The 24,391-nt window shown below is 59.2% G+C and overlaps 1 protein-coding gene across 1 annotated transcript; it reads right to left on the reverse strand.

Annotated features, from left to right (window-relative positions):
- Positions 1-539: 539 nt before the first annotated feature.
- Positions 540-21,632, reverse strand: NFAM1 (NFAT activating protein with ITAM motif 1). The gene is made up of 6 exons (XM_019447079.2): positions 21,503-21,632; positions 18,392-18,721; positions 17,071-17,183; positions 10,581-10,664; positions 2,652-2,739; positions 540-1,055 (listed from the first exon to the last, which is right to left on the reverse strand). Exons 2-6 carry the CDS (start codon positions 18,684-18,686, stop codon positions 1,030-1,032), a joined length of 606 nt encoding a protein of 201 aa, XP_019302624.1. The 5' UTR covers positions 18,687-18,721; positions 21,503-21,632; the 3' UTR covers positions 540-1,029.
- Positions 21,633-24,391: the final 2,759 nt, after the last annotated feature.

Below are 24,391 nucleotides of genomic sequence, written 5' to 3' on the forward strand. Positions count from 1 at the left end.
GAGGGGGCCCTCCTGCAGCCCAGAGGAGCCCCAGGCACCAAACCACTCAGCTAGGCTAGAGCGTGTGAGGAGGTGCCCCGAAGCACTGGGGCAGGTGCACAAGGCAGACAGAGGGAGGAGGTGGGTGGGGTCCGTGGAGATCAGACGGGTGAGGCCTCTGGAGGAAGGAGAAGTCACTGAGGCCCTGAGGGTGGAGGAGGGCTGCAGGTGTTGGCAGAGCGTGTAGAGGGCCAGGCCGATGGGAGACGGCTTTGGGGTCCCCGTTGGGGGATGGAGAGCTTCGGGAGGTTCAGCCCGTTTGGCCAGCATCTGCCCCTAATGTGCCGGATCTGCTTCCTCAGCTGCCCTGCCTCAGGCCCCCAGCCTGATGACCGGCCCTCAGCCACCTCCTTGGCCTCTGGCTCTGTCCCAGAGCCCAGCCCCGCCTCTGCACAGCTCCTTCGGGCCCACACCCCATTCCTCTTGTGCCAGCCCCCTCCTCTACTTTGTGCGTCCGCCTTGTGCCTTTGACCTAGCTGGGCAGGGGCACGGAGGTGGGGTATTTGTGTAGTCGTTCCTTTATTCATCCCCGCGGATGCGCGCGCTTACGGCACCAACAAGTGTCCTTTGCTGGGAACCTCCCCGAGGAGCTCACGGTTGGCCTCGCCGGCTCAGGCCGTGGTGCAGGCTGGTGCCCAGAGAGCCCATGAAAGGGTACGGAGGGCTTGGGGAGGGGCTGTGTCGAGGAGAGCCTCTGAGGACTGAGGAAGGGCTCCCGGACAGAAGGGACAGTCTGGGCAAGGGCCAGATGTGAAACGCTGTGACCGGTGGGTCTGGCTGGGACACAGAAGGAGGGGGTAGGGGGCAGGCCAAGGCTGGAAGTGCCTTGAATGTGGGGGCAAGGTGATGGGATGCCCCTGGGGCCTCACTCCTGGGATAGGACAAGTCCTGTGGAAGGAGGAGCTGCTGTGGGGCATCTGATCCAGGGCGAGACCGAAGGGCCCGTGGAGCTCATCCTAGAGATTTTCATAGACCAGGTTAAATTCGCTGTCATTCGTAAGTCTGTGCATTTTCTCCTGGGGAAAAAAAGGAAGGAAGGAAGGAAGGAAGGAAGGAAGGAAGGAAGGAAGGAAAGGACACAAGGAGAGAAGGAGTGGAGAAAGGAAGAAAGACAAAGAATAGGTAGGAAAAGAACAAAGTTGTACTAATGCGATTTTAGTCAGAGGCGCAGCTCTGACTGGGAGGCCTGTCCTTGTCCCCAAGGCCACCTCACCAGTCTCTTCCTCCACTCCACCCACCCTTGCTCTCTGCCCTCCAGCCCTTCCGCCTCCCCACATGCTCTTCCCTCTGCCTTGGGTGTTCCCCCACCCCACCAACTCCCCGACCACCACCTACTCCCCCTGCAGGGTTTGGTTCAGCGCCCCCGAAAACCCCCTCCCCTGGCCCTAGTCCGATGCCTCCCCCCAGCACACCCCTCACAGGGGGCGGCAAATGCCTCTGTTTGTCAGTGACTGTTCCTGCAGACCCGAGGCTCCCGAAGGGGCCAGCCGTCCTGGCGACACCTCAGAGCCTGGCACAGGGCGGGCACTGCCTAGGATGGCCCAGACATCCTTGGGGGTCTCGGCATGGGGAAGCCCTGCTTCCAGTCAGGGCCCAGTTCAGGGCTGAGTAGAGCACGGGCTTGGAGAAGAGGCATCAACAATGCCAGCCTGGGTCTCCTGGGCTGGAGGGGAGGCCAAGTTCCAGCTCCCTCACTTCTGACGGCTCTTCCAAGATGCCCGTGGGCCCACCCACTACCCAAGGGCTCCTGTACTGGCTCGATGAACCCCCTGCACCTTATGATGCCCAAAGCTCGGGCGTCGACATTACTTAACATGGAACTCATTCGAATTCAGGGCAGTTGGTGTTGTAGGAAAGGGTCACTCATCCAGTTTACAGATGAGCAAACAGGTTTCAGAGAAACCATGACCAGTGGCGCCTGGGTGGCTCAGTCGGTTGAGCGTCTGACTTCGGCTCAGGTCATGATGTCCCCGTTCGTGGGTTCAAGCCCCGCGTCGGGCTCTGTGCTGACAGCTCAGAGCCTGGAGCCTGCTTCCCTCTCTCTCTGCCCCTCCCCCGCTTGTGCTCTGTCTCTCTCAAAAATAAACATTAAAAAAAAAAACAGAGAGAGGGAGAGAAAGAATAATGATCAAGTGATATGCCTTGGCCTCCATCATGATGAACACGGACCCCTGACCGGGCCAGCTCAGGCTGGCACCAGCCCCGACACCAGCTTCCAACTTTAGCCAGTGTCAGCCTGGGGACAGCTGGAAACCTAATAACCCCCGCCCGATCGACCAGTGTAGACATTGCTCACACCGCAAAGACCCTACGGGGCCCCAGTACCACGTTTGACCCTCATGGCAAGTCTGTGACTCAGTTTACAGAGGAGGGGACTCGGGCTCGGAGGTAAGCCCCTCGGCCAGGGCCGCGCAGCTGCCTGGGGACAGAGCAGGGGTTCAAACCCACTAGTCCTCTTAACCACTAGGCCACCTGCCTAGGGGAGAGGGCTCTGATTCGACTGCAAGAGGTTCACTCCTGTGGTCCCTTTTACCCCCATTTCACAGATGAGGAGAGAAGGTCCCATGGAGTAAGAAGGGGAGCCAGGCACGCTGCCCCACCCCCCTGCATACCTGGGAGACAAAGCTCTGGTTTGGGGGGCAGGCTGCTGGGCACGGTCTGGATGCAGGAGTAGACTTCAGTGTCTCTGCCCTGTAGAGACTGTGGGAAAGGGCAAGGGTCAGAGGAAGGTGACCTGGGGGGCAGGGACTGGGTCCCAGCAGCCAGGCCTCCCCGTTATGATCACCTCTGCCTGCGGGCACCCAGGAAACAGAGCCCTTTGGGCCACAGCCTGTGAGGGGACAGTTACCTCGCCCAGCTACGTCACGCACGGCCATACCACTGTACCTTTGCCCCTGCCCTCCTCTCTCTCACGGAACCGCTTTGCCCTTTCCCACTTGTTCACGGACACTCTCCTCTCTGTGCCCCCTGTTATCTGCCTCACACCATCTCAAGGTCTTCTGCTCAGCCTGGGTGGGCCCTCTACAGGCTTCTGCCAGGGGCCCAGAGCCACTCCCACAGTCCTTGCCGGTCCTTGGTCCTTAGGCCCTCCAGAACCTGGTTGCCAGCAGTCCCAGCCATGACACCCATGGCCGTGGTTCCAATAGGATGCCCTCCCGGCACCTGTCCTCACTCCCTGGGTCCAAAGCCGCCGCACCCATGAGGGTCCTGGCCACCCATCCACCCCTATAAGATTCCTTTGACACCCCCACCGCGGCCCCTGCTCACAGATGACTTAGGCACCTGCCGGGTCATACACCTCTCCCATTAAGCTGTACCTGGTGTGTGTCTGGGTCACTGAACCTACAGCTTGCTGGGCATGCTTGGAGACTGGCACCACAGGAGCTATGATGAGGGGGCTCCTTGCTCACCAGGGCATGTGCCTTGAGGCCACAGTTACTCTTGGCCTAGCTATGAACAGCCTGGCCAGAGGTGTCAGGATGGTAGAAAGAGCTAGGCCTTGAAATCAGACAAGAGTAAGCGTGGCTCTCAGCTCTGACCATGTGCCAGCCCTGGACAGCCCCTGGAACTCTCTGTGTCTGAGTTTCCTCACCTGCGAGATGGGAATAATCATATTTTACCTTGCAGGCTCAAAGCACGATTAAATGAGAGATTGTATGTTTGGCACAGGGTTTGGCAAATAGTAGGTGCTGAACACCTACTGAAGGACTATGAGTTGAGCAATCGTCCGGGGAGGCTTGGTGCCTCCCTCCCCTCTCTGCGGTCAGAGCCTGGACCCTCCTCCAGACTCTGCGGGGGCACCCGGGTCCCATGCGAGGAGCAAACGCTGTTCTTCGGGGTTGGCACATCAGAGCCACCAACGGCCTCCGCGAGAGGCAGGAACCTTCCCTTCCCGCGCGCGCGTACATGTCATATGGAAGCCGGCTGGTTGCCAAGGAGGTGGTTTCCCTGGCAACAGGCAAGCAGGGGTTGCCGAGGCAGGCTGGAGAGACAGGTGGTGCTCTGAGGCAAGGGAGGGGGGAGGTGGGGAGGAGAGGAGGGAGGGAGGCGCTGAGAGGTAGCAGTGCATGAAAACCCGAGTAATAAACCGTTGGCGCTCCGGAGACCCTCACTTCAAGGGCATCACACACAGAGATGCCTAGGCAGCCCTGGGGATCAGTTCAAGGGGCCCTGAGTCAGGGGTCTTGAGGAGAGGGGCTTCTGACCCTCCTCCGGGGAGGGAAGGGGGCCAGACTGCCCCAAGGAGAAGCCCCATCTCCAGTGCAAGGCGACCTCTAGGGCCCCTGCTCAGGCCTCTCTGGTCTTCAGGCCTGCCTGGCACACAGAATAGGCATCTGCTACTCAGCAGCCCTGTGCCCCCAGCCTCTGTCCGCCAGACCTGGATCTCCTCCGAGCTGGCAGCCCTTCCAAGCTGGACATTTCCGGTCACAGAGTGAAGGGAAAAAAGGGCCTCCCTGCTGACATCTCAGCAGGGGAGCCGGTCTGGGGTCCCACAGGTGGCTCCCTTCTCCCTCACGTCCAGCCCACGTGAGCTGCCTATCACACATGAGCCCAGAGAGGCTCAAAGATGTCTCGGGTCACACAGCCCCCTTGGGTGGCAGAGCCAGGATTGAAACTCAGGCCTCCTGCCCCAGCTCCACGCACTCCCCCTGGGCCAGGCAGCGGCTGGGGGACTTCTGAGACACAGAAGAACACCCTGTCGCGGGACCCCACCGGCCTCTGACCCTGCTGAGGGCAGGAGAGGCAGGGGGGCTGAGGGGAGGGCAGGCTGCAGGGGTCGCTGCCAGTTAGCAGCTGCTGAGTGAAGCCTTTGACAAGCCCTGACCTGCTGGGCTGCATTTGCATTCAGGGTGTGACCCGCTTCGCTGGGCTGTGAAATGCCTGGAGGCCTGGGGACTCCGCACCTCCTAGCCTTCCTTGTTGGTGATGGGAACTGCCTCCCTCGGGGTGTGCCTGCTGGGAGAGGACTGCCCTGGCCTCTCAAAGGGCTGCACTGGGCTGGGCCGGGCTGGGCTGGGCTACAGCAGGGCTGTGCTGAGCTAGGCTGGCCTGAGCTGGGGCGGCTCGGGAACGTACTGTGCTCAGGCCATGCTGGCCTGTGCTGTGCTGGGCCAGGGCTGTTTGTCTGGGACCCGGGCCCCCCAAGTCCTTTGCTTCCTGCTGCTCTGTGGGCCACAGTGCTGACCCAAATGGCTGTCAGTGCTGAAGTGTGGAGTCAGTGGCAAAGCCTTCCTCCAGGTCAGCTGAAGCCAAAGCTGAAGTCAGCTGCCCCGGGGCCAGGACCTAGTACGAGGGTTCTAGACATTGGTCGCCCTGTAAGACCTACCCCTCCCTGTGACCAGGAAAACGCAGGAGCTGCACTCTCGCGGGCACCTGCACTTAGAGACTTGCACAACGCACTCTGGGGGCAGCTGGGGGCAATTTGGGGGTGTTGTGCCAAAAGGGGCAGCACTCATCGGAGAAGAAGTACCTCTGCTGTAGGTCAAGGTCCTGGCATGTCTGAAATGAATGGCCAACTGAGGGGACAGGAGTCCGGGGAGGCAGGGCTGGAAGAGCCCTCCAACGAAGGCTGCCAGGCTGAAGAGCTGGCAGTGGGGAGTCCCTGGAGGCTTCTGAGTGGGAAGCGACCGCATCGATGGTGTGTTAGTGAGGTCCCCCCGCTGCAGTGGGCAGGAAGGAGGGCAGCAGGCCAGGCTGAGGATGTAGCAGAGCTGAGGGAGGTGTTCCGCAGAGCAGATGCCCCCCCATGTGCCCCGGGGTGCCCAGCACCAAGCCCCGTGGAAACCCAGGCATCTGGAGGGTAAGAACGGCCCTCCGCTTGTCCATATGGCACTTGACTGCTAGGCACCCACTGTGTGAGACAAACCACAGTCACAAAAGTAAGAGGTGGCCATAAGGACCACAGAGGGACACGGAGAAGGAGGATAGGGAAGTTGGGGTCGTGGAGGGGGTGGGGAGCTTGTATTCTAAAAGGGAGGTCAGGAAAGACCTCATGGCCAACGTGCCATCTGAGCAGGGTGCCAGGGAGGGAGGGAGCAGCCCCCATGGACAGCTGCAGAAAGGACACTCCAGAACAGAGGGCACGGCCGACAGCGAGGCCCCGTGGTGAGGGAATGCCTGGTGTTTGGGAACAGCAAGGAAGCCAGTGTGACAGGAGAGAGGGGGAGACCATGAGGGCAGAGCTCGTGGAGGCTCTGTCGGGGGCTCTGACGTCAACTCTGAGTGAGGCAGGAACCTTGGGAGGTTGGTGGCAGTTGTGAGAACGTGCTCCCCAGACCTCCAGGCCCAGGGACCAGTACTGACCAGGGGCCCCGGCTGCGGGGCTCTGGAAGCCATCATCATGGGTACACGGAGGCCACGGAGGCCCTGGGGCCTCCTCCCAGCCGGTGGCCAAGCACAGTGGGGGTGCCCGCACAGCCTCCTGCCCTGGCAAAGGACCTCCTCTCACGCGCGTGCGCACTCCCACCGGCCTTGCCGAGCCTTCCCTAGACCGTGCGGCCTCGGGACTTCCTCTCTGCCGTCCTTCCCACTTTCCTCACTCAGGACCAGCTCTGCATTGGTCTGATGGCTCGCCCAGCCTTCCCCATTTTCTCCCACAGGTGGTTTCCTTACTAAGACCATTTCAGGTTCGCCCCAGCTCTGTGGCTGCTTCTCTGACTCCCCAAGGGCCCCGAGCAGAGCGAATGTGATCTGTGCTTGAGCAAGATCACTCTGGCTGCTGCCCAAGGACAAGGATAACAATAGGCCAGCTGATCAGAAACCAACGGCAAGGCAGCAGACAAGAAAGGGTGGTGGCTCCCACCAGCGTTAGCACCGGGTGGGGGGCGGGGATTCCGGACATGCTATGAAACGCGACGCGCTGACAGATCAGATATGAGCCGTGACAGAAACAAGGGAAGGACGACTTCCAGGGCTCAGCCTGGACAACTGGAAGGCTGGAGCAGTCCGTCCCTACAACGAGGACCATGAGTCGAGGCACCTCAGTGGGTAAAGACCTGGAGGCTGGTCTGAGAGAGAAGCCGGTGACTCGGATGGAGGGACTCTGGTGTTCAGAGGAGGTGTCTGGGCTGGACGTAGAAACGTGAGAGTTGTCAGAATATAGATGGTGTCAAACCTTAAGGTTGAGTGAGATCACCCAGGGGTTGAAGATGGGGAAGAAGATCAAAGAGAAAGGGTCCCAGGACTGGACTCTGATGTTGAGAAGTCAGGGTTCCACGAGGAACCAGTGAAAGAAGCTAAGGAGGCCCCGGCAGTGAGTCTGAGGAGGGGGCATCACGAGGGTGTAGAATGTTCTGGAAGCAAGGAAAGAAAGTGTGTCAAGGAGGGAAGAGAGTTTGGTAGATGCTGCTGATTCATTAAGGAAGATGAGGACCAGGATTTAATCCAATGACATTTGGATGTAACAAAGTGGAGGCTGATGGTGACCTTGAGGAGGAAGATTTTGATGAATACCTGGGCAAGAAGCCCTCCTGAGGGGGGTCGGAAAAGGAGAGAGAGGAACTGAAGACAGAGAGTTTTGACATTTCTGTTACGAGTCGTGGAGAAAGGGCAGGGTCACTGGAGAGGGACGTGGGCTCGATGTAAGAAATCCAGGATGGAAGAAACCATAGCACGTTTGCAAACTGTAAATGCAATATTCTCCTGTTAAACCCTACTTTACAGATTAGGGAACCAAGACTCAGAAAGTTTAACAGAACCTATGAGCAAAAGAAGTAGGCTTCGAACCCCAGTCTGCCTGACCCAGTCCAAATCCATGCCCCTGAATAGATTACTTTTAAAAAAACAAATTGGAGTGGTACAGCTTTTTTTTTTTCCTCATGCCACGATATATCATGAGTATTTTCCCACATGAATAAAAAGGAAGACTTGACATAATTAAAAGGAGAAATATACAAATATACAAAGAGATGGACAGATTTAACTCACTTCTCTTAACATCTGATAGACCAAAAACAAAAAGTGATAAGGAAATGGAATATTTTATACAGCACGATCAACAGACTCGACCCAATTAACACACGTAGAACACCTAGTCAGCCGTGCACAATGCAAGTTCTTTGCCAGTGCACACAATACAGGCTGAGCCATAAAGTAAGTTTCGAGAGACTTCAAAGGATTAAAATCATACAGACTATATTCCCTGATCACAGTGGAATTGGCGAGAAATAAAAAATGGAACAATGACTAGAAAGTAATTAAACGTTTGAAAATGAAACAAAATACTTTTAAACAACCCATGGGGTAAGGAAGAAATCCCAACAGAAAATTTAAACTGAAAGATAATAAAAATATGACATATCAAAATTTGTGGGATACAGCTAAAGCCATAATTAAAGGGAAGTTCATAGCTTTTAGTGCATAGATTAGAAAAGAAGAAAGATTGGGATACCTGGGTGGCCCAGTCGGTTGAGTGTCTGACTTCAGGTCATGATCTCACGGTTCGTGAGTTCGAGCCCTGCATCACAGAGCCTGCTTTGGATCCTCTGTCCCCCCCCCCCCCACCTCTCTGCCCCTCCCCTGCTCACTCACTCTCTCTCTCTCTCTCTCAAAAATAAACATTAAAAAAACCAGAATTAATGAATTCAACAAGGTGACTCTATATAAAGTCAATATGCAAAAGCCAATCATATTTCTACATACTTACAATAGACAATTAGGAAATAAAATTGAAATGGGGCTAGCACCTGTATCTGAAATCCCTAACGTGAGACTCAATGACATAACAGGTGTAGAATCCTACCACAGTGCCTGGCACATAGTAGGCACTCAACAAACGCTCCTGAAGTCATCACCCCTGTCGTTAAAGTCATGCCTACCTGCCCAGCTGGTAGGGACCGGCCTCAAGGACTCCCAAAGTCTGTGGCCTCCCTTCACGTCTCCTTTCTTGTCCCGAAATCTCTTGAAACCACCCCTTAACCCCGCGGGGCCGTTGGGCTTCTTTCGCACACCCTGGAGAAGTCTGCCTGAGCCTCGGAGAAATCTAAACACGGGCAGGAAAAAGATGTTCCGTGCAGAAGTGAGTCTCTTCCATTAAAACCACGCTGGTAGAAGGATATTTATTCATGTGGAAAGATGTTCATGAGATACTGCAACACGAACAAAAATAGCTGTACTACTCCAATAAAAAAAAAAAGTACGTGTGAGTGTGTATATGGGTCTCTTTGTATGTATTTATAGAAAAAAGACTGGAAGGTATAGAAGTCGATGTTACTCGTATTTATCCTGGAAGAAAATAGGCTTAGGATGATGGTTATTTTCTTCATAGACATACATACATATATAATAGAGAGAGAGAGAGAGAGAGAGAGAGAGATCGTGTGTGTGTGTGTGTGTGTGTGTGTGTGTGTGTGTGGAGAGAGAGAGAAATGTTTTTATTCAAAAGCTGACACCAGCATCCCTCACAGGGAAAATACCCTGAGTCGTCAAGAGAGCAGAGGGGACATGGGGAAGTCTGGGACCACGTGGGAAAGTGGCTGGTGGAAATTCCCCGGACTGGAGGGCTGGCCGTGTTCTGTTCCATTTGGAGCTGTTGGTGCTGGAGGGACATTGCCTTTGCCCCATCCCCAACTGTCCCCATCCTCAGGAAGTAGGGCCATACTCTGAGTGCCCTCTGTGTGGTCCCGCGTCTCCTGCGTGTCCGGGTGGTGGGAACAGACCAGCGACAGCAGGTCCCGGCAGAAACGTGCAGGGACAGCCCTCGAACACGCCCCTGGGGAGCCCGCAGGTCCCCGGCAGGGCTTGGTACCTCCAGGTGTGGAGCTGAGATCCTGACCTGGCAGCTGTCGGTCTCATGGTGTCGAGAGCCCAGCTGACACTGGGTGGCATTTATTCACTTCCTCTACAGTGAGCATACGCTGCTTGTGGAACTAAACTAGACGTAGCTGAAAAGGCACGGTTGTCACCTTCCCGGCTGCTGGGCAGAGAGGGGCTGCGTGGGGACCGTGGGGACCAGTGGGCGGGCTCACTCACACCCCGCGGGAGCGCCAGGCTGAGCCTCCCCCAGGTAGATACGAAGACAGGTACAGCGACAGGAAATGCTTATGACACGACATCCCAGCTCATCCCAGCTCGTGTCTCTGCTTGATTTTAAGGAGAAGCAATGCCTGCGTGTGGGGGAAGGGAGGTGTGAAAAACTGAAAAGCGTTGATGTGTTAAGGGCTTGCGATGGCGTCTGACCTTTCCCTCTTTCTGCTGTTTGCTGTGATGCTGTTCGTGCAATAAAAACAGGAAAGAGCTGCTGAGCCGGTCAACGTCACTCATTCCTCCCCACCTCGTGCCCCGGCTGGCCCTTGTCCCAGAAGTGGAGGGGCGTGCCAGGGAGCGGGGCCCGGGGCCACCTCACAGCTCCCTGCCCGCCAGGGGCCAGGGCCCACACGCTTGCTCATCTTCGCAGAAATCCCGCCAGGTTAGAATTCTTGTCCCCAGTTTGCGGGCTGGGAACTGGAGGCTCAGAGGTCACGCAGCCGGTGCATGGCTGAGCCGGCCCCGGCCCCTGTGCCAGGCCTGAGAGAGGCAGAGGGAGCCCAGGCCCCAAGACTCACTGTGTAGATGGATTCGGCCACAGGCTGCTCCTGGCCGTGGGCGGTGCCGGGGTCCAGGTGCTTCGGGGGAGCCCGCATCTGTCCCTGCGAGGAAAGGAGTCGGGCGTCAGGGCGGGGGATGGGCAGCTCCCACCGCGCAGACCCCCCCCCCCCCCCCGTGGGGAACAAATAGCAGATTGTCACCAGGCCGCTCAGAAATCGATCACTCAGCACCTCCTCCCACCCACCTTCCCCAAGGAAACGGGGCAAATGCCTCCAAGACCCACGTCCAGCCACCCATCTGCCTGCGCTTACGGAGCGGTCAAGACCCCCACGGGGTCAGCCAGTGCCCGGCTCAGGGGAGACAGGCAGTGCAGGACACGGTGACAGGGCCCCTGGCTACGGAGCTGACTGCTGTGGGTGGTCCGATGTCCGGTGCCACTCTGCCCCTCATTGGCCCTGTGGCCTCCTTCATGCCACTTCCCCCCTCCGGGCCTCACTTTCTCCAGCAAGAACCCTCCTTCGCGAGATTGTTGCAGAGAGGCGGGGAGGTGGCCAGGGCACGAGTACTTGGCACTCAGTCCTCGGCCAACCAACACACGCCCGTCAGCCACCTCCTGTTGGCCGGGTGGTCCAAAGAGGTGGACGCCGTCCCCGCGTTCCTGGAACCGAGGACTCCGTGGGGAGACGGACGATGAACTCCCAGTTTTGCCAAAGCAGGGTTCATGCGCTGACCGACAGGACAGAGAGCCTCCGGCGCACTCTGGGGGGGGGGGCATACCCCTCACCTGGCAGAAAGGGGGTTTTAACCCTGAACGCTGAGGAACTACGTCGGGCAAGAGAGGGAGGGGAGGCAGGCAGAGGGAACAGCATGTGCCAAGGCCCTGAGGTCTCGAGGAACTTCAAGAGAGTCAACGTGGCCAGAGAGAGGCGAACCTGCCGCAACGACCAGGGCTGAGCTAACAGTGTGGTCTCGGTGGAAAGCGTCTGAGCGCTTCCAGCGGGAGGACGGCCCTCCTCGTGGCAGGCACCACACCGCCACCAATGGAGCCACGGCGGCCTCGTCTCGGGGCAGGGGCTGATGAAAAATCCTGGCCGCCTGCCCGTCCCCAGCCCGTTTACTCGGATTAGCTCTCCAGAGCTCCTCAACTGTCAGGCAGAAGCCGGCGCCACCCCCGGTCGCAGCCTAATCATCGCCCAGGAGAGGAAGGCTCACCAGATGCCAGGTGGGGCCCTCTCTACGCGCTTCCCCCGCCCTACCTCATGTGCTTCTCAACACACCGGCAAGACAGGTTTTCACGTCACCTCCGTTCCCCACGTGAGGACGGGGAGGCTCAGAAAGGGCAGGCGACCTGCCTGAGTGACGCCCCCCCCACCCCGGAGCCGGAAGGGGCAGAGGTAGGATTTGAACCCGGGTCCGTGTGATTCACCAAGATGGCCGACCTGAGAGTATCAGTTTTCGCCTCTCTGTTTTGTCCGAACGTGCGGGTCTCGTGGGCGGTTAGATAGGCCTTGGCACCCACATGGCACTTCACAGCTTACAAAACAGCCCTGAGACTTGCTCTCATTTGATTCTCTTTACTGCCTGCGGAAGTAGACCCTACAGAGGGGGAAACTGAGGCATGTCTAGCTAGTCAATGACCACCTTTGCACGGAACCTAGACGTCCTGTTCCAAATCTAGTGTCCCTCCCCTGCACCATCTGTCACAGAGGCCATGGCTCACCTCAAGACAGCCGGGGGCCTGGTGCCTCTCCCCTCGCTGACCCTGCCAAGGCTGGTGGGTGCGAGCTCATGGGCAGGGGCTCTTCTGGGCCCTGGGGGGGGAGGGGGGGAGGGGCAAGACCCAAACCTGTCCTCGTGGTGCTTCTCCTGAGACCAGTGGGGCCACCAGGCAGGTAAGTACCATTGTGGGGGTGTGGGAGGGAGCCCCGAGACTGCCAGGGGGCCGGGGCAGACTTCGGAGGGCTTGCCCTGTCTCCCGAGGATGGGAGAAGAGTCTGAGAAAGTGTCACAGGCCACAGGGACAACGCATGGAATAGCATGAGGGCAGGAATATCCCGTGTCGGGGACACGCTCGAGGATGGACTGTCTGATGGAAAATAGCCGATGGAAGTGAAAGACGAAGGCAGCAGACGAGCAGGAGGCTGGCGAGGGCGTTGCCACACGAGGCGGGGTCCACAGTGTCTTCCCTCGGAGGGCAGGGAAGCCACCAGATTTGGTGACATTTGCATTTTCTAAGGCTTCTCCACTCCCGCCGGTTTGGGTGGGCTGCAAGTGGCGAGGGGCGGGAAGGGGAAGAGGCAAGAGATCTCCAGGAATGGGGGGGGGGGAGTCCTGGGCTGTGGCGCAGAGGGGGTGCCCCCCGAAAAATCAGATGAGTGCATTTTGTTTCGGGGCTGGGGAGGCTCCGCCCCTTGGAGCCAGCCTTGCCCTACCCAGGTGCCTTGTTCCCTGCCATCAACATGTGCCCTTCCAGTTGGGCTTTTCAAATGAATACACCAATCCGTGTGGCCGCCAGCAGCTCAGGAAACGTGTAGAGCCCCAGCTTCCCCCTCTGTGAAATGGGAACAATCCCGTCGCCTTGCCTACCTCACAGCCTGGCCGTCTTCGACTCATCTTCCAGGTCTCAGTGCTCACTTACTCAGCCACTCCTCCCACAAGCACTGAGCATGTGTCAGGCTCCCCCTGGCAAGGGGGAGACGAAGTCCCTGCCCTCTAGGGCTTAAGTTACGGTGGCGGAAACAGTGGCAAACACAAAGCACAGGTGTGGGGAGCAGGGCCGGAGGGGACAAGAGTGGAAGCAGGGAGACCGGTGAGGGGTGACGGCAGCCCCAGGCTGGGGGGCGGGGCAGGGGAGAAGGGGCTGGATCGCAGACAGATTGTGGACAGGGCTTGCTGTGGGGGAGGGGGAGGAGCCCAGCACAGCTCTAAGGCTTTGGGCTGAGCATCTGGGGACATGGTGCCATTTGCAGAGACAGGGCAGATCTGGATGCTAAAGAGTGATGTCAGGTGCGGACGCCTGTGGGCCTCACACAGCGGGCCTGGTCTGGAGCTCGGGGAGGAGCCTGGGCAGCGTCAGGGGTGAGGAACATCACTTCAGGAGCAAAGCCATCACCAGGGAGTGTAGACCGAGCAGGGAGAGCACAGAAGAGGGGGCCTGAGACGTGCAATGTTTAGACATGTGTGACCAGCCCAGGGCTGCCCCGGGGGTCCTGGAACCCGGGGAAGAAGCCTGTGGCGGAGGAGGGAGACCTGCTGTGTCACATGCCCTCCAGGGCTGAGGACCGATCAGCCTGCTCCCGGGGAAGCCAGCCTTCATCCCCAAGCCGGGTGGGAGCCCTCCAGCCTGCTCTCGTGGCAGGAAATCATCGGCCTTTTCTGGGCCAGTGGCTCCTGGCTTCGATTCATTTCTCCACAGCTGCCTGTGCTCCTGGGGTCCTCTGTGCCTCCCCCTCCCTTCTCCTCTTGCCTCTTGGCCCCCATGGCCGACTGCCTGGCCTGGTCACGGGCTGGGAGGGCCCCCTGCATGCTCGGTTCCTGCATTCGGTTCAAACCATGCTGGCCTGCGAGGGGACGGGCCACTGGCGGCCATCCAACTCTGGAGTGGCATCCACGGGGTCTGCATCCCAAATTTGGATCCAGTTCCAGGGAGCTCTGGGGACACAACACGAAGGCAGCAGGAACTTGTGGCCTTCCGAGTTCTCTCTCCTTCAAGGCCGGGTCTTGCACCAGCCCTTCCTTCCATACGTGCATGGAGGGAAGACAGGACGTGTCTAAGCACTTCGTTCCCCTGGGGGTCAGGCACCCAGCTGGTGCCTCGCAGACGCTGTCTTTTCCACCCTGGCCAGGTGAGGGGGAAAATCTATCCTTCTCCCGATTTCTGGAGGAGGAAACCAAGGCTCAGAGAGGGCTATGGCTCGAAGCGAGGGCAGGGACTGCATCTGTCTTGCTTTCCACTGTGTCTGGCACTCAGCCCAGTGCCTGGCATATACTAGATATTCGAGAGCTATTCCTGGAAGGAGGCAGGGAAGGTAGGAGTCATTGAAGCCAGGCAGCGGGGTGAGGGGCTGGGATTGGAAGTCAAACTGGGATCGGCTGAGTTTGACCCCGCCTCCCAAGACTTCCCTGAGCACCTACTCTGTGCCTGGTGCCTCCTTGGCCTTGCGGGACCCTAGACCCACTCATCACAATCCTGTTTTGCAGAACAGCGGCTGAAGCGGAGGCTCAGGGTCAAGGTCTCACCCTGACCCGGCTCTGCCCTCCACCTGCTGTGCTTTGCGCCCACAGAAGCCGCTTGTGCAGTCACTCACATAAGCCTGGCGTGGGGGTCCGCAGACGGAGTGTGGGTCCCTCGCCACCCCCGCCTGAAGCACGGTTTCTGGGTCCACACCCCAGTTCCAGTAGACGTTCGCTGAGGGGCAAGCCAATCAAGAGCCGCCCTGCCCGTTGCCGTCATGGGAAGAGCAGAAGTGGTGCAGGATGAGAGCCAAGCTGGCACACAGTAGGTGCTCAGCACGTGTTGGTTGAGGGAGGGAGGGAGAGTGGGCCCAGTGGCGGGTGGGTCCCTGTCCTAATCCTGGGATTCCCGCGAGGCCCAGAGAAGCGTTTCCTGCCATCTTCTGCCTTCACTGCTCAGCTGTCCCTGTGGCCAGGCCAGGGGCAGGGGGTGGGGGGTGGAGGGCAAGGGCCCACGGAGCCGGCATGGCCCTCTCGGACCTCATGGCAGAGTCCGCACCTGGCCAGAGCAGAGTGGACCCCTTCTGCAGCTTGTCGGCAGGATGAGCCAAATTAGGAACAGGCCATGCCAAGGCCACAGCCCCCATCTGTGGCGTCCCAAAGCAGATCACAGGACAGGAGAGGAACTGGAGGGGCAGCTGAGGTTGTCACCAGGCTCTGGCCCACAGCTGGCGGGAGAGGCAGCCTCTGGAAGTTAGTGGCAGATAAAGTGGCCGCGTCCACCTTTTTTGAGACCTTGGAGCCTTCTCTGGAAGAGCGATTATGTCTCCAGCCTTGAAACGAGGTGGGAAACGGAGGCCCGGGTTCAAGTCCCAGGCCTGCCATCTCTCCCCCCACCTCCCTGCACTCAGGCCACGTGACCCACGTGGGTCTCCCTGCAGCTCCTGCCTCAGAGCAGCCACGCCTGCTGTTCCCCTGCGGGACACACTCTTCCTGGTGTCTGCCTGTCCCCCATCCTTCCGGGTGTGCTGTGGGGAGGTCCTCCCTGGCTATTGCTTAAAATAGCAAGCTCCCTCGTTCCACACTCACCACTCTCTTTGCTTTGCTATATTTTCCCCCAACACTGATCGCATCCGTTATGCTACTTATTTGTGTATTTGTTTATAGTCTGTCTCCCCTCAGCTGGAATACAAATTCGACGAAGGCAGGGATTTCCTGGGGATGAATTTTAGTCATTGCTGTAGCCCCAGGGCCTAAACAGGACCCAGAATTTAGTAGGTGCTCAATAAATAAGTGTTGAATGAATGAACGCATGAATTCCCATCTCAGGGTTCCGGGCGGGGGCAGGGTGCTTCCCTGGGTGTAGATAGGGACCGGCACTTTGGGTGCAGCTGCTGAAACTTTCTTGACCCAAGGAGCCCACATGGCTGTGCGAGAGCCCTCGCCCCACACTCAGGGCCTCAGCTGACTGAGATGTTCCCCAGGCTCGGCCCCCAAGGCGAGGAGCAGAGAAGCTCTTGGTCCCTAGAGGGGGGAGCAGTGGCCTGAGCTGCTCTGATTAAAGCCTTCAGGGAGCCAGGACAGAGGGTCCAAACCGCAGCCCGGGGCCCTGATGGCCATCTTTGCACCCCAGAGCTGCACAGAACCTGGCACCCACTGGGTAACGCATTATTCTTTCACCCAGCATTTACCGAGCACCCACCACGCCTGGGCACGCGCGGAGCCACGGAAACAAGCTTGCCCTGGTGTCTGTCTTCATGGCACCTGCTGCCTGGCAGGGAGGGCGGGCAGGCGTAGAACGAGAAACCACAGGGCTGGGTGACAAGGACCGCGACAAGACCCCTGTGGGGAGGCAACCCCAGCAGGAGTCGGCCAGGCGTGGAGCTGGACCAAACCGCTCAATCCATCTGCCCTCCAGCCCTAATGGCCACGTGCTTTCTGCACCACCAGGGGAAAGTCACCCCCCTCTCTGGGTCTCACTTCCCAGGGCTGCACGGTGGGGAGACACCTCCCTCACAGAGTGACGGTGGGACACAGATGAGAGCAAATGCTTCTTCCTTCCTTCTGGGGAGCTGGGGACCCAGAAAACCCAGGACAGGGGCTCCTGATCTGGGGAGCTAGAAATGTTGGCATGTGGGCTTGAGGGTTCCACCAGATACCCAGAAGGGCCCATGACCTGGAAAAGGCTGAAGAGCCCTGGTTTTGAGCAACGAGATCGAAAGGCAAGGAAGGGGTCCCTAGTGCAAGAGGCCAAGGCCCACTGGAACACCGCGCCCCTGAAGCCGCAGGGAAGGGGGTGGGGAAACAGCGCCGCTGGGTGGGTGCGTCCCCTACCTTCTTCCAGAGGAGCAGAGCTGTGACCAAGATGCTCAGGAGGGTCAGGAGGCCCGTGAAGCAAAAGAGCAGAAGCTTCTGGGCGCCCTGTGGGGGCTCTTGGTACCCTGTGTCTAGGAGGAGGGCAGGGAAGCAGAGGGTTAGTTCCCCGAGAAAGGCTGGGCACACCCCACCCGGCCAACCCCCGGGCCCCCAATTCCTATGTTCTCCTTTACCCAGGACTCCACTCACAACGCTCCCTGCCGAGGGACCCCCCCCCCCCAAGCCCCCACCTCTACCAAGGTCCTTGCTTTTGGCTAAGCCCCTGTGTTTGCCGCCTTGATTCTGGTTAAGGGCAAGGACCACGTCTTTGCTTCTCAAGTGCCCCTGTCTCGGGGTGAACTGGTGCCACCGATTGCCGCTTGTGGGACCATGGGTGAGTCATGCCATCTCCCAGGGCCTCCTGTTTGCCGCAGGTGAGACGGGGCTCACGCGGGCAGGTGCGGTGAGGGTGAGGGGCCGGGTTTGTCCTGGGCCTAGCCGGTGGCTGGCCTGCACCAGGGGTAGGTGAAGGGCACTGTCCATCCTTTTATCCTTCCCTCCCACCCTCCCTCCCTCCATCTGGCTGGCAGAAAACTGCAGAGTGCCAACCACGTGCCAGGCACATCAGTGTCTGTTATTTATCAAACACTTCCTATTACCAGACACCAGCCCTTGCACACAGGATCTCATTCTTCCCCGTAAGAGCCCTTGACGGGCAGGGTTTTGCCATGAAGGCCAGGCCCACAGCCGCACCCTGGCCAGCCCAGCTCCGTGGCGTTCCCAGCCCCCAGCCCCCGCTGGCGGGAGGCCCCGGGGCAGGTCAGAGAGTCATGGCTTTGCTGATAGGCTGTTCTTAACTGTCTATAGTCATCGCTCCTTTGAGGATGTGATGAAACTAGGAAGCTTTCCCAGAAATACGCACATGAGCCCAGAGCTCAGTCACGGGCTGCCACAGACACACACACACACACACACACACACACACACACAGCAGCCCAACTTGTGCCCAGCCCCCCCGCCATGTTGTGCCGGAGGGACACTGAGACCCAGGGCCCAGTGTTTTCTCTCGGGTATCCCGTGGGGTGGCCAGAGGCATAGCTCCATCCCAGGCCTCTGTCCTTCCCGAACCGAGGTGGGTGTCGGCACGCCTGTGCGGCCAGGGGCTCCCCGAGGACACCCTGTTCTGTTTTGCCAAAGCTGGTAGATGAGATGTTCCCCGCTTTAGGTCCAGGGCCCCAAACCCTGCAGTGTGAACTCTCTGGGCCCTTCGCCCTGGGGAGACCCCGCGAGGGAGCCTCACCTCTGACCAGGATAAAGATTCCTTCGCTGATTCTTATCAAGTCTGGCCAGTGCACGGAGCAGTAGTAGGTACCGGTGGCTGACGCATTGGGCAGCTGGGGCGTGACCCAGCATTTCAGGCTGTGCGTCTGGTTCTCTTTGACCGGGTGGGATGAGCAGTTGATCTGCTTCTCAGAGCTCCTCTGACTCTGAAGGTCCACGTGAAAGTACCAGGCTGTGAAGTTCTTCAGTTCGGGGCTGTGCGGGTAGGAGATTTTGCAGCCAAAGGAGATGGCCTCGTTGGCCAGAGAGACCATGATGGGGGCGCCGATGTGGGTCACCAACTGTCCTCCTGCAGGGGAAGGAAAAGGAGAGAGCGGGAGCTTACCCTCCGGGCCGCTTCAGTCCCTTCTCCCTCCTGAAGGCCTCAGCTCACACTCCTACCTTGCCACGCAGCCACGGCGTGCGGTAAAGCCAAGTGCTTTGTACGTACAACCCTGAATCTCTCGGCACACCCAAGGCAAAGTGTGTAAGAGCTCCAGTTCACAGAGGGGAAGAGTCCGAGGGTCAGGGAGGTCACCCTGCTAGCTTTCAATCTCTCAGCAGGTAGGGAGTGGAGCTGTAGCCCTGCCCAAGGCAGGCAGACTCCAGACCCCACATTCCTAACCGCATCCCTACTCAAAGGCCGGGAAGCCACGTTGGATAAGAGCACCGGTTGGAAAAGACCCAAAGCTGCCGAAGGACAAGGAGTAAAAGAGGAAGGAGGCAGGAGACAAAATCAAGAAACCCTTCCTGGCAGGAAGAACTTCCTGGCAGAAGACACACAGAGGGGAGCCATGGCTCTCCCCTGCCTGAAGGAGGAGGCACGCCAGGCGTCAGGAGGGACAAACCTTGCCCTGAGTCTGTCGCACCCAGCGGCGCTGTTTCCCCACCCCGTTCCCTGCGGCTTCAGGGGCGCGGTGTCCCAGTGGGCCTTGGCCTCTTGCACTAGGAACCCCTTCCCTGCCTTTCGATCTCGTTGCTCCAAACCAGGGCTCTTCAGCCTTTTCCAGGTCATGGGCCCTTCTGGGTATCTGGTGGAACCCTCAAGCCCACATGCCAACATTTCTAGCTCCCCAGATCAGGAGCCCCTGTCCTGGGTTTTCTGGGTCCCCAGCTCCCCAGAAGGAAGGAAGGAAGGAAGAAAGAAGCATTTGCTCTCATCTGTGTCCCACTGTCACTCTGTGAGGGAGGTGTCATCTGTCGCACCCAGATTCTGTCGGGACATTCCTTGCCCTGCCTAGCAAGGTCACGCTGGAGTCCTTCCCCCCTTCCCACCACGGCCACTTCCCGCTCTGCGTCCACCCCTGAGGCCCCTGGGCCTGGGACTCCCCCCTCTTCATCTGGCCTCCTCCCACCCGGTCCCCAGACTCAGCACGGGATCCACCCTTTCAGCCACATTGTCCCGTTTGGCCCTCCAGGCAACGGCACCAGGCCAGTGCTTCCTCCTGGGGGCCGGGAGGTTGGAAGCCAACCAAAACCACCAGGAAAGTGGTCTCGCCAGGGCCGGCAAGGAGGCTTCTCCGCCTCCCCCCCGCCCGCCCACCCCAGGGCCTCCGCGTCTCTTCTCTGTGTGTCTAAGAGGCCTGGGGAGGCCAGACACGCTGTCACTACTCCAAGGCCACCTTCCTGTTTGTCCAAGCAGGAAGACGTTCATCCAGTTGTCTTCAAAATTATTTCCCCGTTTGAGGTATCCTTCTAGAAAATGATCTAACGTGCTAGTGTGATTAGGCCAATCTTTACAATTCGGGGGACATCTATAAAAAGAGATGGCCTTTGTTCTGCATTCTGCCACGGTTCGTTATTTTACGGTCAGAAGGTTAGGATCGCGACAGCACGTGGTCCCGGGTCAGGTCTGCCTCGGACAGGAGAGCCCCAGACCTCAGAGAAACCACACTCTCCAGCAGCGAAGAAGGAGGCAAGTCTCTGTCAACCAGGAAGGACGGACAACCTGGGAAGAGCAGGTAAAAAACGAGGAGGAGGGCGGCAGGCCTGTCACTGCCGAGAAGGAGCCTGGGTCCTGGCCGGATGGTGCAGCCCACCGCCTCCAAGGCCTCTTGCTCTTATTGGGGTGTTAGCAACCCCGGAGCCCGGACCACAGCAGCCCGGCTGCCACCTAGGCCGTGCCAGCCCCTGCCCTGGCTGGGCACAGCTAAACACCACAACAACCCTTTGAGGCCACCACCGCAGCCCCATTTTGCAGACAAAGACCCCAGAGGGTCCTAGAGGCCCGGAGCCACGGAGTCCCTAAGTGGCCAAGCGGGATTTGAGCCCAGGCTTTGTCCGTGCTGAGGACGTGAAACCAGCCCCCAGACAAGGCGGGTAGTCGAGTCAGGGACACAGTCCAGTGTGGCCTGGCCTGGGGCTGGTTCACGGTGGCACCAATGCCACATGCAGATCCCTGGCCCAAGTCCCAGCTTCCCAGAGTTGGAGGCCAGGGGGCTGCGTGACAGAGAGCATGGGTGCCGAGAGGCTTGGAGAGGGCACCCGCCTGCCCTTTGGGCACCTAGGCCTCACCCCAGACCCAGAGGGGCTTCAGTGGGACCCTCTCAAAGCTTGGAGTGTGTCCCCCGGGGCGCCCACGCGGGTAGCACGGTGGCTGGTGTCCACCTCGCACCTGCTGATGGCCGTATCACCCTTCGGCCCTCGTTCAGGCAAAGGAAGTGTGTCCCCCGCCGGACGAGGTGGGTTGGGGCAGAGCGAGCTCCCTGGGGACCCTCTTGCATTTCATGGGCCGCCCAGAGGGGCACGCGGCCCAGGGAGGAGGACTTGAGGGCGGGACTTAAATTCCTGGGGCTGAGGAGGGAGGCAGAGCCGCAGGAGCACAGCCGGCGCACAAAAGTGCCCGAGGGGGCCCACTGCCAGCCCTGTGGGTACCCAGAGCACAGGGCCAGCTGTCACAGCACCCACCAGCAGGGCTCCTCTGCCCTCTCCCTGCCCCTTCCCTGTCCCCTGTCTCGACCCAGCTGACACGCGGGGAAGGACGCCGAGGGGGCTCCAGGGGGGAGAAGAGAAGGGGACCCTCACCCCTCACTCTCACACAGGCCCCAGACGCTGCTTCAGCATGCACCGAGTTCAGCCTTTTGGCTGTTACCCTGGTTGGAGAGACGAAGAACCGGGGCTTCGAGTCTGCCTGCGAGTGACCGCTGGGCAGAGCGGCTGGAGCGGCCGGGCTGGCTTGGCTTCCCCCGCAACGTCTCCCTGCGATGAAAGGTCTACGGGGCCGCGGGAGCCCCGCCAAGTCGCTCTTTGGATAATCCTCCGGGAGGCCGGTGGGTTCTTGCTGCAGCCCAGGCCAGGACTCAGGCAGGGAGGAGGGAGACGCCTGGCTTGTTTTCTGTAGGGAGATGGGTTCGACCAAGTCACAGAGCTCCCTGCCTGGTAGGGAGAAGGGCCTGGGGACGACGCTCGCGTGGAGCCGAGGCAGAGGTGGGGCGGTGGTGAGGAGAGGATGGCCAGAGATGGGACTGGGAAATAGCGTGATGCCTGAGAGGACCCCACTCCGAAGGGCCACCACCCCGGCCTGAGAGGACCCCGCTCCCGAGGGCCCCCAGCCCAGCCCAGCCCTGCCCCGGAGCTTGCTTACTTCCAAGGCATCTCCAAGATCTTCCCTCCCCTCCCCCACACCATTACAAGCACAGCCGGTTTGCTGGGCAGCGTAGGTTCTACAGCTAAGCCCTCTGCCACCCACCCCCCACCCGCCCCGCCACCAGCCCTTGGCAGGACGGGTGTCCTCAGGGATGGCACACCCTCCACCCCTCACTTCTCTGTAGCTCCCAGGACTGCTAGGAAGTCTGGGGCCTGGCCAGAAATGTGGGTGGGGGCGCCTGGGAAAAGCCCAGTTTCTTGAGGTATCAGGCCTGGGTTTGGATCCTGGCTTTGCCGCCCGAAGGCTGTGCCACTTCCGGCAGGTGGCTTTCTTTCTCCGAAGCTTGGTGTTGCCCCTGAAAATCGGGGAGAGCAGCAGAGGGTTGGCATGGGATTAAGTGGGGCCAGGAACATCAGAGGGGCCACCAGGCCAAGCTGCCTTTCTTCCCCGGGCACCAGAAAGAGGTGAGGAGGTCGGAGGAGTCCTCGCTGAGTCTGGAAGGCCAAATGCAGCCTGACCCTCTGCCTGTGTAAGCGACAGGCCCGCAGCGGGGCGGCCTGCCAGCACGACAGCCTGTCTAGCTCCCCGGGCCCCGGCCTGGCCTGGACACAAGGGAGTGGGTGACACCCCGGGGTGCAGACCCTGGGCCTCGTCCCCAGGCTCCCCAGCCAGGTGTGTCGTGTTCAAGTGCAGGGGCTCAGAGCCCGGAGAGCCCTCTCTCCGGCAGTGTCCCTCTGTCCTCCCCCCATCCTGAGGATCTGTTGCCCCTGTTGGGAAAGAGTCTGTCTGCCACCCACCGTCACCAGATCCTTCCTTTTCTGGTTCTTCTTTTGAGTCTGTGGCCACTTGAGCCGCGGGCTGGAGAGCCAGCTGCAGGCGTCTCACTGCCATCCTGGCCCCGTGACCCTGTGCTGAGTCCCTTGGGGGAGGGCCTCGCGGTCAAAGAACTTGACTCGATGCAGGAAGGGTGCCCGCTCCATCTGCCCTCCCCACACCCCACACATCGCACGCCCCCATTCGCCCGACAGCTCCCCTCCCCTGGGCTCCTCTCCCCTGCAACCAGAGACCTGCCCTGCACTGCTCCCGAGGGAGCCACAAACCATCCTGCTCACCCTGCTGGGCTGCCCCACCAGGGGAGACCCAGGAAGGAGACTGAAACCAATTTACATGGTGAACACCAGCAGCTAAAAAAAAAATAGAACACGAAGCATTTTGTGCATAACAAGGGCAATTTCTGTGACCTCCTGGTTTCAGTTAAATTCACGTAACTGGGTTCAGACGGGGTCATGCTATAACACGCGTCCCTTAGCTTTGGGCCACCTTTAAAACATAAAAATTGCAAGTCCCTTGATTGGAAGATCCAATCCGTGCCTCCAGGCCCTGCGCGGCCCAGCTCAGCTGCCCTCTGCTCACTCACCCCCAAAAACCAGGCCTGCCAGGCTCTTGAGTCTTTGCCCACGCTAGTCTCACTGCTCAGAACGCCCTCCTGTCCCCTTCCTCTCCCAGGACTGTGCCGTCACCCTCTCAATCTGCAGGGCTTCCTTCCTTCCTGAGCCACTCCTGGGTGCCCGACTCCCCCTGCTTGGCACAGTTTCTCAGGCATTGCTGGTAAGCCCCGTGATGAGACACGTTAATGTCCCCGGGGTCACCGGTGCCTCCCCTTTTGCAGATGAGAAAACTGAGGCTCTGAGAAAGGAAGAGGTTCGCCCAGCATCACAGCTGGTCAGGAGTGGGGATGTGATTTTAAGCTGGTCCTTAACCCCACACCCTTTTTTTTCTTTTTTCTTGTTGATATTTACCGATTTGGTGGGAGAGCGCAAGTGGGGGAGGGGCAGAGAGGGGAGGACAGAGGATCCGAAGTGGGTTCTGCGCTGACAGGCTGACAGGCCGACAGCAGTGAGCCCGATGTGGGGCTCGAACTCAACAAACCCACGAGATCACGACCTGAGCCGAAGTTGGACTCTCAACTGACTGAGCCACCCAGGTGTCCCTTAACCCCACACTCTTAACCACTGGTCTATGCTACAGTTTTAAAATCTGAAAGCAAGAAAAAGAAAACATTTCTCAAATGAAAGAGCTGCACCCCTTTATTTACTTTTTTTAAGTTTATTTATTTTTTTGAGAGAGACAGAGAGAGAGTGCGAGTGGGAGAGGTACAGAGAAGGCAGGGTGGCAGACAGAGGATCCGAAGGGGGGTCCACACTGACAGCAGCGAGCCCCGCTTTAGGGCTCGACCTCTTGAACTGTGAGATCATGACCTGAGCTGAAGTCGGACGCTCAACCCGCTGAGCCACCCAGGTGCCCCAAGAGCTGCACCCCTTTAAAGGAAACTAAAAATTCGGAGGCCATTTCCCTAGATTTGGGTCATCTAATAGGCAGACATGTCTGGCAGCC

The sequence above is a fragment of the Panthera pardus genome, unplaced genomic scaffold (assembly GCF_024362965.1).
Source record: "Panthera pardus isolate Hobbes unplaced genomic scaffold, ASM2436296v1 HiC_scaffold_6, whole genome shotgun sequence".
NCBI lineage: Eukaryota > Metazoa > Chordata > Mammalia > Carnivora > Felidae > Panthera > Panthera pardus.

What these genes read in the sequence shown, in the direction of transcription:
- NFAM1 (XM_019447079.2), bottom strand. Translation starts at nt 18,686, where the DNA reads ATGGTCTCTCTGGCCAACGAGGCCATCTCCTTTGGCTGCAAAATCTCC. An exon ending in TGGCCGAATCCATCTACACA is followed by an intron (nt 2,740 to 10,580) that starts GTGAGTCTTGGG and finishes CCTTTCCCACAG; the next exon opens with TCTCTACAGGGCAGAGACAC. An exon ending in ACCAGAGCTTTGTCTCCCAG is followed by an intron (nt 1,056 to 2,651) that starts GTATGCAGGGGG and finishes TTTTTTCCCCAG; the next exon opens with GAGAAAATGCACAGACTTAC.